Below are 12,550 nucleotides of genomic sequence, written 5' to 3' on the forward strand. Positions count from 1 at the left end.
TTATTGTGTACGCTCGTCCGGGCACAGTATCCTAACTGAGGCTTGGAGGAGGGTCATAGGGGGAGGAGCCAGTGCACACCAGATAGTCCTAAAGCTTTCTTTAGTTGTGCCCAGTCTCCTGCGGAGCCGCTATTCCCCATGGTCCTTACGGAGTCCCCAGCATCCACTACGGACTATGAGAAATAGAATTATCGGTAAGTAAATTCTTATTTTAGGAAGGCTCTGTGTGTACAATCTGAATAAAGTAAATACATCTATTAATGAAAAGTATACATCACTTGTACTTCTATAAAATCAGCTTGGTTTAATTCCTCAGATTTTTTTAAAAGAACATTTTAATCTATTTTATTTCTATAGGCCGTATCCTTTTATTTTATTTTATTCGAAATTGCATGGATTAGAAATGTGTGTCGATGCAAGGACATTTGGTAATGAAGCGAGATTCATCAGAAGATCTTGCACTCCAAATGCTGAGGTATGTTTATAGTAAAGTAGATTTTTCAGTATGTTTTACTGTTTTATGTAGTTACAATGACTTAGGATATGCTCTTGCATTTTGCAGTTTTTTTTTTACTGAAGTTATAAGTTTGGAAAATAGGGAATGTTGGACACTGGCAAATACGAGGGGTGTGCAAGAAGTTTCTGGATGCACAAAAAGTATTATATTTACAAACAAACATTTACATTTTTTCAAAGTATTTGCCAGAGGAGTTTAAGCTCAAACCACTTGGTGAAGCAACTGGACCAGTCTGAAGCAGGTATGTCTTCTGCATTATGCATGAAGGTCTCCACTGCAGCTTCTGGATACTCAAACCGAATCTCACGCATCTTGTGCTTGCTTTGTGTGAACACGAAGAAGTTGCAGGGGGCCGTATCTGGACTGTACAACAGATGACAAAGCTCCTGGATATGTGATTAAGCCAGAAAATCCACAGCTTTCTTTAACTTGTGAGCAGGTGCATTGTTGTAATAGCGAACGGTGCCACGAGTGCAAGCTCTTGGATGGCACCTGGAAATGGCTTCCAGCACTTGCGGCCGGCTTTTACCAGTCCACAGTGATGGTGCACTGCTGCACAAGTGGTACAGTAGCTACGTGAACAAGTCTTGACCACAAAAATATCCACAGTCTGTTTCACCACGCTGCACTCATGTCGGAACTTCTGTGGCAGCGCATCTCCAACTGGGGTCCACTAGGTCGACTGTATAGTATCGGGGTTGAAACTGTAGATCCAGGATTAGTCTTCACTGATCTTCCAGACTAACTTTGAGTAACCGCCATCATACCTTGCCATCATGTTGGGGCATCAAGTCACCCAAGTTGCCTTATGGTCTCAAATTAGCTGGTAGGGCACCCAGTTCCTTCTGTAACTGGGCCATGGTCACGCTGGCGCCCACCTCAACTTGGTCTGCACGGCTAGACGTCCTAGTCTTCCATGGATTTCTTCCGCACCAAAAATCTGCAAACCACTTAAACACAGTAGTTTGGGATGGTTCTTCCTCCCCAAAAAGCAGATTGCAGTTGGTCAAATCTGTCCTGCTGTCACAGACCACTCTTGGAGTAGTAGAAGATCATAGCTCTGACCACTGTTGAGCTCCATAATAAGTTTGTGAAGGAAGTGGAGATGCTGACTTCTTCTCTGTGCAGTGCTGCTTATATACCGCTCTGTGCCGTGACATTTCACAAAATGTCTTGTCCAATATTAATTCACAACCAGACAGTCAGATTGTGTCTACTCTGCCTATGCACTGCACATCCAGAAACTTATTGCAAACCTCTCATACACTTTATATTTGTTATCTTATTCTTTCTCATTTTGGAATTCTCCATTCTCATATTGCAGGTACGACATATTATTGAAGAAGGAACTATTCATCTTTATATTTATTCAATTTCAAACATTCCAAAAGGAGCAGAAATTACTATTGCTTTTGATTTTGAATATGCAAATTGGTGAGTCAATTATAAAATCGTGTGATGGTCTTCGTACCACATTTAATCGTCCAAACAACATGTGACATTGTATTAATGAAATGTAATTAAAGCATGTTATGTCTAAGTGACCTAATTTTACCCCATGTTGGTTTATTCTGCACTTGTTATTTTATAATCATTGGGTATTAATAAGGCCCAATAACCTTTAGCTCCGGACAATTGATATAACAAGTCATACATGAAGGGCTTTGAAATCGTTGGAACATGTACCAACTCTGACTCAAATTTCAAAACAAAAACTCATTATAATAAATAAATATAAATGTGTTTTATAAACATATGGTATAGCCATCTAAAGGCCCGTACACACTGGTCGATATATCGGCCGTTCTCCTGAACGGCCGATATATCGCGGGACCGTCGGCCAGTGTGTACGGCCGATACGTCTGTGAACTCCGTCGTTCACAGACGTATCGCATCGGCCGCGCAGCACAGCCGACGGCCAATATATCTACTGATATATTGGCGCGTCGCTGTGTGTGTACGGGGCGGTCGGCCGACCGCCCGTACACATGCTGCGGCGGCCGGCGGTGATTGACAGGTGAACTGGGCGGGCGTGTGTACACGCCCGCCCAGTTCATGACGTCAGTTCCCGACGGATCGAGCAGTGTGTATGCTGAACACACTGCTCGATCCGTCCATAGATATATCTGCAGATCAATTGATCTGCAGATATATCTGTTAGTGTGTACCCACCTTAATACTCTTCATTCCCCATTTCCTAGGTACTACTGCAGATTCAATTTGTGCATCTCTACTAAACATAAAACACTGATCAATATCTTGCACAATAGAAACTCTAAATGACAGGAGGAACAAGCTAGTAAAGTGGTGACTAAAGACAAAAAAAAAGACCATCACAGCAGTATTTGCTGTCTGATCTGAAAGTAATAAGATTTTGTTCAAAGCAGGGGAAAAAAAACTAGTTGCACTAATGTTGGTAGTGGTACAGTACACAGGGGCGGATTGGCCTTAAGGCTCACCAGGAAGAGTCCTGGTAGGCTGATGTGTCTGGGGCCTGTTTTGTGTGTTGCCATGTGGTCCCACCCCTCACATGACAGGCAGCCCACTTTACTTAGAACACTGCATTGTACCCATTCATTCTGTTTTCCATCTCTGCAGTACAGCAACTCTACCATCCAGTGATGCTGCCATAGCTACATGGTATTTTATACTTCTAGGGAAGCCCATGTCGGACACGTCTACAAAATTTTACGGGGCCACTTTTATTTCCCAACCCGCCCCTGGTCTCAGGCTCAACTGTAGCAAAAAGATGCAAGGAAGGCTGCAGTTGCATACAATCAGGCACTATGAGGAGGGATCCAGCCACCCTTAACAGACCTCACCCCCTTATCAGATCGCACCACCCTTAGGGCTGCTTCTATAATTTCCCAGGCTGGTTTTCCATTCCAATTCACCCCTGACAGTACATGCAAGGGATAGATGAGGAGTACTAAGTTAACGATACAGTAGGGATGAGGGTTTTCTGCATTGTGCATTAGTTACTGGAGAATACATCACAGTGACATCATATATTCCATTTTTTAAATTACCCTACTGTCATTTACTCCTCAATTAATAAGCAATTACTTATTGACCGAATTGGATTACTTTGCATATTTGAGTGATTCAATTCAAGTTATTATTAATATTTTGAGGACCATTTCGGTCTCGAGGAGACTATGGCGAAGTAGTAAATTATGCTGTTATAGTTACTCATGCTGCATCTATCACCTACAACTAGGTAGCAAAATTACCCCATGCTGCCTCACCCACTACACTGCAATAATTACAGGTTGAGTATCCCTTATCCAAAATGCTTGGGACCAGAGGTATTTTGGATATCGGATTTTTCCGTATTTTGGAATAATTGCATCCCATAATGAGATATCATGGTGATGGGACCTAAATCCAAGCACAGAATGCATTTATCTTTAATAAACACCTTATACACACAGTCTGAAGGTAATTTTAGCCAATATTTTTAATAACTTTATGCATTAAACAAAGTGTGTCTACATTCACACAATTCATTTATGTTTCATATACACCATATACATACAGCCTGAAGGTCATTTAATACAATATTTTTAATAACTTTGTGTATTAAACAAAGTTTGTGTACATTGAGCCATCAAAAAAACAAAGGTTTCACTATTTCTCTGACGTCCTAGTGGATGCTGGGAACTCCGTAAGGACCATGGGGAATAGCGGCTCCGCAGGAGACTGGGCACAACTAAAGAAAGCTTTAGGTCACCTGGTGTGCACTGGCTCCTCCCACCATGACCCTCCTCCAAGCCTCAGTTAGATTTTGTGCCCGGCCGAGGTTGGATGCACACTAGGGGCTCTCCTGAGCTTCTAGAAAGAAAGTATAGAATTAGGTTTTCTCTAACGTCCTAGTGGATGCTGGGAACTCCGTAAGGACCATGGGGAATAGCGGGCTCCGAAGGAGGCTGGGCACTCTAGAAAGATTTAGGACTACCTGGTGTGCACTGGCTCCTCCCACTATGACCCTCCTCCAAGCCTCAGTTAGATTTCGTGCCCGGCCGAGGTTGGATGCACACTAGGGGCTCTCCTGAGCCCTTAGAAAGAGAGTATAGTTTTAGGTTTTTTATTTTCAGTGAGACCTGCTGGCAACAGGCTCACTGCAGTGAGGGACTAAGGGGAGAAGAAGCGAACTCGCCTGCTTGCAGCCGGATTGGGCTTCTTAGGCTACTGGACACCATTAGCTCCAGAGGGATCGACCGCAGGCCCAGTCCTTGGTGTTCGGTCCCGGAGCCGCGCCGCCGTCCCCCTTACAGAGCCAGAAGCAAGAAGAGGTCCGGAAAAACGGCGGCAGAAGACATCAGTCTTCACCAAGGTAGCGCACAACACTGCAGCTGTGCGCCATTGCTCCTCATGCACACTTCACACTCCGGTCACTGAGGGTGCAGGGCGCTTGGGGGGGGGGCGCCCTGAGCTGCAATAAAAACACCTTGGCTGGCAAAAATACCACAATATATAGCCCTAGATGCTATATATGTGGTAAATTCCCCTGCCAGAATCCAGAAAAAAGCGGGAGAATAGGCCGCGGAAAAGGGGCGGAGCTATCTCCCTCAGACACACTGGCGCCATTTCTCCTTCACAGATCCGCTGGAAGGAAGCTCCCTGGCTCTCCCCTGCAGTCTACACTTCAGAACACGGTAAAAACAGAGAGGGGGGGCACTAAATTTGGGCGCAATACATATATAATATAAAAAGCAGCTATAGGGGACATAACTCAGTTAGTCCCTGCATTATATAGCGCTCTGGTGTGTGCTGGCATACTCTCACTCTGTCCCCCCAAAGGGCTTTTGTGGGTCCTGTCCTCATTCGGAGCATTCCTTGTGTGTGTGTGGTGTGTCGGTACGGCTGTGTCGACATGTTTGATGAGGATAATGATGTGGAGGCGGAGCAGATGCCTTTAGAAGGGATGTCACCCCCTGCGGGGCAGACACCTGAGTGGATGGGCTTATGGAAAGTAATGAGTGCACGTATAGACTCCTTATATAAGAAAATCGACGACATGCCAAATGTGGGACAGCCGACTTCTCAGCTCGTGCCTGCCCAGGCGTCGCATGGGTCGTCAGGGGCTCTAAAACGCCCGCTACCTCAAGCAGACCCAGATGTCGACACTGATACTGACACCAGTGTCGACGACGATGAGTCAAACCTGATGCCCACTAAGGCCATTCACTGTATGATTGAGGCAATGAAAGAGGTGTTAAACATTTCTGATATAACTACTGGTACCACTAAAAAGGGTATTATGTTTGGAGAGAAAACTACCCGTAGTTTCTCTAACGTCCTAGTGGATGCTGGGGACTCCGAAAGGACCATGGGGAATAGCGGCTCCGCAGGAGACTGGGCACAAAGTAAAAGCTTTAGGACTAGCTGGTGTGCACTGGCTCCTCCCCCTATGACCCTCCTCCAAGCCTCAGTTAAGATTTTGTGCCCGAACGAGAAGGGTGCAATCTAGGTGGATCTCCTGAGCTGCTTAGAGTAAAAGTTTAAATAGGTTTTTTTATTTTCAGTGAGACCTGCTGGCAACAGGCTCACTGCATCGAGGGACTAAGGGGAGAAGAAGCGAACTCACCTGCGTGCAGAGTGGATTGGGCTTCTTAGGCTACTGGACATTAGCTCCAGAGGGGCGATCACAGGCCCAGCCATGGATGGGTCCCAGAGCCGCGCCGCCGGCCCCCTTACAGAGCCAGAAGAGTGAAGAGGTCCGGAAAATCGGCGGCAGAAGACGTCCTGTCTTCAATAAGGTAGCGCACAGCACCGCAGCTGTGCGCCATTGCTCTCAGCACACTTCACACTCCGGTCACTGAGGGTGCAGGGCGCTGGGGGGGGGGGGCGCCCTGGGACGCAATGAAAATACCTTAAATGGCTAAAAATACATCACATATAGCTCCTGGGCTATATGGATGTATTTAACCCCTGCCAGTTTTCCACAAAAAAGCGTGAGAAAGGCCGCCGAAAAAGGGGCGGAGCCTATCTCCTCAGCACACTGGCGCCATTTTTTCCTCACAGCTCCGTTGGAGGAAGGCTCCCTGACTCTCCCCTGCAGTCCTGCACTACAGAAACAGGGTAAAACAAGAGAGGGGGGGCACTAAATTGGCATATTAATATATACAGCAGCTATATTAGGGAAAAACACTTATATAAGGTTATCCCTGTATATATATATATATATATATATATATATATATATATATATATATAGCGCTCTGGTGTGTGCTGGCAAACTCTCCCTCTGTCTCCCCAAAGGGCTAGTGGGGTCCTGTCCTCTATCAGAGCATTCCCTGTGTGTGTGCTGTGTGTCGGTACGCTGTGTCGACATGTATGAGGAGGAAAATGGTGTGGAGGCGGAGCAATTGCCTGTGTTAGTGATGTCACCCCCTAGGGAGTCGACACCTGACTGGATGGTCTTATGGAAAGAATTACGTGATAGTGTCGGCACTTTACAAAAGACTGTTGACGACATGAGACGGCCGGCAAATCAGTTAATACCTGTACAGGCGTCTCAAACACCGTCAGGGGCTATAAAACGCCCGTTACCTCAGGTCGATACGGACACTGACTCCAGTGTCGACGGTGAGGAAACGAACGTATTTTCCAGTAGGGCCACACGTTACATGATCACGGCAATGAAGGAGGTTTTGAACATTTCTGATACTACAAGTACCACAAAAAAGGGTGTTGTTATGTGGGGTGTGAAAAAACTACCCGTAGTTTTTCCTGAATCAGATGAATTAAATGAGGTGTGTGATGAAGCGTGGGTTTCCCCCGATAAAAAACTGCTAATTTCTAAAAAATTATTGGCATTATACCCTTTCCCGCCAGAGGTTAGGGTGCGTTGGGAAACACCCCCTAGCGTAGATAAGGCGCTCACACGCTTATCAAAACAAGTGGCGTTAACGTCTCCTGATACGGCCGCCCTCAAGGAACCAGCTGATAGGAAGCTGGAAAATATCCTTAAAAGTATATACACACATACTGGTATTATACTGCGACCAGCAATCGCCTCAGCCTGGATGTGCAGTGCTGGGGTGGCTTGGTCGGATTCCCTGACTGAAAATATTGATACCCTGGACAGGGACAATATATTATTGACTATAGAGCATTTAAAGGATGCATTTCTATATATGTGAGATGCACAGAGGGATATTTGCACTCTGGCATCAAGAGTAAGTGCGATGTCCATTTCTGCCAGAAGAGGATTATGGACGCGACAGTGGTCAGGGGATGCGGATTCCAAACGGCATATGGAAGTATTGCCGTATAAAGGGGAGGAGTTATTTGGGGTCGGTCTATCGGACCTGGTGGCCACGGCAACGGCTGGAAAATCCACCTTTTTACCCCAAGTCACCTCGCAGCAGAAAAAGATACCGTCTTTTCAGGCTCAGTCCTTTCGTCCCCATAAGGGCAAGCGGGCAAAAGGCCACTCATATCTGCCCCGGGGCAGAGTAAGGGGAAAAAGACTGCAGCAAACAGCCTCTTCCCACGAACAGAAGCCCTCCCCCGCTTCTGCCAAGTCCTCAGCATGACGCTGGGGCCTTACAAGCGGACTCAGGCACGGTGGGGGCCCGTCTCAAGAATTTCAGCGCGCAGTGGGCTCACTCGCAAGTGGACCCCTGGATCCTGCAGGTAGTATCTCAGGGGTACAAATTGGAATTCGAGACGTCTCCCCCTCGCCGGTTCCTGAAGTCTGCTTTACCAACGTCTCCCCCCGACAGGGAGGCGGTATTGGAAGCCATTCACAAGCTGTATTCCCAGCAGGTGATAATCAAGGTACCCCTCCTACAACAGGGAAAGGGGTATTATTCCACGCTGTTTGTGGTACCGAAGCCGGACGGCTCAGTGAGACCCATTTTAAATCTGAAATCCTTGAACACTTACATAAAAAGGTTCAAGTTCAAGATGGAGTCACTCAGAGCAGTGATAGCGAACCTGGAAGAAGGGGACTATATGGTGTCTCTGGACATCAAGGATGCTTACCTCCATGTCCCAATTTGCCCTTCTCACCAAGGGTACCTCAGGTTTGTGGTACAGAACTGTCACTATCCGTTTCAGACGCTGCCGTTTGGATTGTCCACGGCACCCCGGGTCTTTACCAAGGTAATGGCCGAAATGATGATTCTTCTTCGAAGAAAAGGCGTCTTAATTATCCCTTACTTGGACGATCTCCTGATAAGGGCAAGGTCCAGAGAACAGTTAGAGGTCGGAGTAGCACTATCTCAAGTAGTACTACGACAGCACGGATGGATTCTAAATATTCCAAAATCGCAGCTGATTCCGACGACACGTCTGCTGTTCCTAGGGATGATTCTGGACACAGTACAGAAAAAGGTGTTTCTCCCGGAGGAGAAAGCCAAGGAGTTATCCGACCTAGTCAGGAACCTCCTAAGACCAGGCCAAGTGTCAGTACATCAATGCACAAGGGTCCTGGGAAAGATGGTGGCTTCTTACGAAGCGATTCCATTCGGCAGATTCCACGCAAGAACTTTTCAGTGGGATCTGCTGGACAAATGGTCCGGATCGCATCTTCAAATGCATCAGCGGATAACCCTGTCTCCAAGGACAAGGGTGTCTCTCCTGTGGTGGTTACAGAGTGCTCATCTCCTAGAGGGCCGCAGATTCGGCATTCAGGATTGGGTCCTGGTGACCACGGATGCCAGCCTGAGAGGCTGGGGAGCAGTCACACAGGGAAGAAATTTCCAGGGCTTGTGGTCAAGCATGGAAACGTCACTTCACATAAATATCCTGGAACTAAGGGCCATTTACAATGCCCTAAGTCAGGCAAGACCTCTGCTTCAGGGTCAGCCGGTGTTGATCCAGTCGGACAACATCACGGCAGTCGCCCACGTAAACAGACAGGGCGGCACAAGAAGCAGGAGGGCAATGATGGAAGTGGCAAGGATTCTTCGCTGGGCGGAGAATCATGTGATAGCACTGTCAGCAGTGTTCATTCCGGGAGTGGACAACTGGGAAGCAGACTTCCTCAGCAGACACGATCTTCACCCGGGGGAGTGGGGACTTCACCCCGAAGTCTTCCACATGATTGTGAACCGTTGGGAAAAACCAAAGGTGGACATGATGGCGTCCCGCCTCAACAAAAAAACTGGACAGATATTGCGCCAGGTCAAGGGACCCTCAGGCAATAGCTGTGGACGCTCTGGTAACACCGTGGGTGTACCAGTCAGTGTATGTGTTCCCTCCTCTTCCTCTCATACCAAAAGTACTGAGAATCATAAGAAGGAGAGGAGTAAAGACTACTCGTGGCTCCGGATTGGCCAAGAAGGACTTGGTACCCGGAAATTCAAGAGATGCTCACGGAAGACCCGTGGCCTCTACCTCTAAGAAAGGACCTGCTCCAGCAGGGACCATGTCTGTTCCAAGACTTACCGCGGCTACGTTTGACGGCATGGCGGTTGAACGCCGGATCCTGAAGGAAAAAGGCATTCCGGATGAAGTCATTCCTACCCTGATCAAAGCCAGGAAGGATGTAACCATACAACATTATCACCGTATTTGGCGTAAATATGTTGCGTGGTGCGAGGCCAGGAAGGCCCCTACAGAGGAATTTCAACTGGGTCGTTTCCTGCATTTCCTGCAAACAGGACTGTCTATGGGCCTCAAATTAGGGTCCATTAAGGTTCAAATTTCGGCCCTGTCAATATTCTTCCAAAAAGAACTGGCTTCTGTTCCTGAAGTTCAGACGTTTGTCAAGGGAGTACTGCATATACAGCCTCCTTTTGTGCCTCCAGTGGCACCTTGGGATCTCAATGTAGTTTTGGGATTCCTAAAATCACATTGGTTTGAACCACTCACCACTGTGGACTTAAAATATCTCACATGGAAAGTGGTAATGCTGTTAGCCCTGGCTTCAGCCAGGCGTGTCTCAGAATTGGCGGCTTTATCCTATAAAAGCCCTTACCTAATTTTTCATACGGACAGGGCAGAATTGAGGACTCGTCCTCAATTTCTTCCTAAGGTGGTTTCAGCATTTCACTTAAACCAGCCTATTGTGGTGCCTGCGGCTACTAGGGACTTGGAGGATTCCAAGTAGCTGGACGTAGTCAGGGCCCTGAAAATATATGTTTCCAGGACGGCTGGAGTCAGAAAATCTGATTCGCTGTTTATCCTGTATGCACCCAACAAGCTGGGTGCTCCTGCTTCTAAGCAGACGATTGCTCGTTGGATTTGTAGTACAATTCAGCTTGCACATTCTGTGGCAGGCCTGCCACAGCCAAAATCTGTAAAAGCCCATTCCACACGGAAAGTGGGCTCATCTTGGGCGGCTGCCCGAGGGGTCTCGGCTTTACAACTTTGCCGAGCAGCTACTTGGTCAGGGGCAAACACGTTTGCTAAATTCTACAAATTTGTTACCCTGGCTGAGGAGGACCTGGAGTTCTCTCATTCGGTGCTGCAGAGTCATCCGCACTCTCCCGCCCGTTTGGGAGCTTTGGTATAATCCCCATGGTCCTTTCGGAGTCCCCAGCATCCACTAGGACGTTAGAGAAAATAAGAATTTACTTACCGATAATTCTATTTCTCATAGTCCGTAGTGGATGCTGGGCGCCCATCCCAAGTGCGGTTTGTCTGCATTACTTGTACATAGTTATTGTTACAAAAATCGGGTTATTGTTGTTGTGAGCCATCTTTTCAGAGGCTCCTTCTGTTATCATGCTGTTAACTGGGTTCAGATCACAAGTTGTACGGTGTGATTGGTGTGGCTGGTATGAGTCTTACCCGGGATTCAAAATCCTTCCTTATTGTGTACGCTCGTCCGGGCACAGTATCCTAACTGAGGCTTGGAGGAGGGTCATAGGGGGAGGAGCCAGTGCACACCAGCTAGTCCTAAAGCTTTTACTTTGTGCCCAGTCTCCTGCGGAGCCGCTATTCCCCATGGTCCTTTCGGAGTCCCCAGCATCCACTACGGACTATGAGAAATAGAATTATCGGTAAGTAAATTCTTATTTTTTCCCCCATCAGATGAATTAAATGAAGTGTATGAAGAAGCGTGGGCTTTCCCTGATAAAAAATTGGTAATTCCTAAGAAGGTACTAATGGCGTTCCCTTTCCCGCCAGAGGATAGGTCACGTTGGGAAACACCCCCTAGAGTGGATAAAGCGCTCACATGTATGTCTAAAAAGGTGGCACTACCGTCTCCGGATACGGCCGCCCTCAAGGAACCTGCTGATAGAAAGCAGGAGGCGATCCTGAAGTCTGTATATACACACACAGGCATTATACTTAGGCCAGCTATTGCGTCAGCTTGGATGTGCAGTGCTGCCGCTGCGTGGTCAGATAAACTGTCAGAAAATATTGACACATTAGACAGAGACACGATCCTGTTAACCATAGACCATATAAAAGACTCAGTCTTATATATGAGAGATGCACAAAGGGAAATCTGCCGATTGGCATCTAAAGTAAGTGCATTGTCCATTTCTGCTAGGAGAGGCTTATGGACTCGCCAGTGGACAGGAGATGCAGATTCAAAAAAGCACATGGAAGTGTTACCATATAAGGGTGAGGAATTATTTGGGGATGGTCTCTCGGACCTAGTTTCCACAGCAACGTCTGGTAAGTCAGCATTTTTACCCCATGTCCCCTCACAGCCTAAGAAGGCGCCGTTTTATCAGGTTCAGTCCTTTCGGACCCAGAAAAACAGGCGTGGAAAAGGCGGGTCCTTTCTGTCCAGAGGTAGGGGAAAAAGGCTGCAACAAACAGCAGGTTCCCAGGAGCAAAAGTCCTCCCCCGCTTCTTCTTCCAAGTCCGCCGCATGACGGTGGGGCTCCACAGGCGGAGCCAGGTACGGTGGGGGGCCGCCTCAAGAATTTCAGCGATCAGTGGGCTCGCTCACAGGTGGATCCCTGGATCCTTCAAATAGTATCTCAGGGGTACAAACTGGAATTCGAGGCGTCTCCACCCCACCGGTTCCTAAAATCTGCCTTGCCGATTGCTCCCTCAGACAGGGAGGCGGTGCTAGCGGCAATTCACAAGCTGTATTCCCAGCAGGTGACAATCAAG

General features: G+C 47.5%; 1 protein-coding gene across 6 annotated transcripts in view; it reads left to right on the forward strand.

Moving 5' to 3' along the window:
* Positions 1 to 12,550, forward strand: part of KMT2E (lysine methyltransferase 2E (inactive)) — a 445,960-nt gene that overhangs the window by 237,175 nt on the left and 196,235 nt on the right. For all 6 annotated transcript variants that reach the window (XM_063927017.1, XM_063927020.1, XM_063927022.1 and 3 more), the window contains 2 exons: positions 358 to 475; positions 1,842 to 1,951. In XM_063927017.1, the coding sequence (XP_063783087.1) occupies positions 358 to 475; positions 1,842 to 1,951 (228 nt within the window). The remainder of the gene's footprint in view (positions 1 to 357; positions 476 to 1,841; positions 1,952 to 12,550) is intronic.

This window comes from Pseudophryne corroboree, chromosome 6, assembly GCF_028390025.1.
Source record: "Pseudophryne corroboree isolate aPseCor3 chromosome 6, aPseCor3.hap2, whole genome shotgun sequence".
NCBI classification, from domain to species: Eukaryota; Metazoa; Chordata; class Amphibia; order Anura; family Myobatrachidae; genus Pseudophryne; species Pseudophryne corroboree.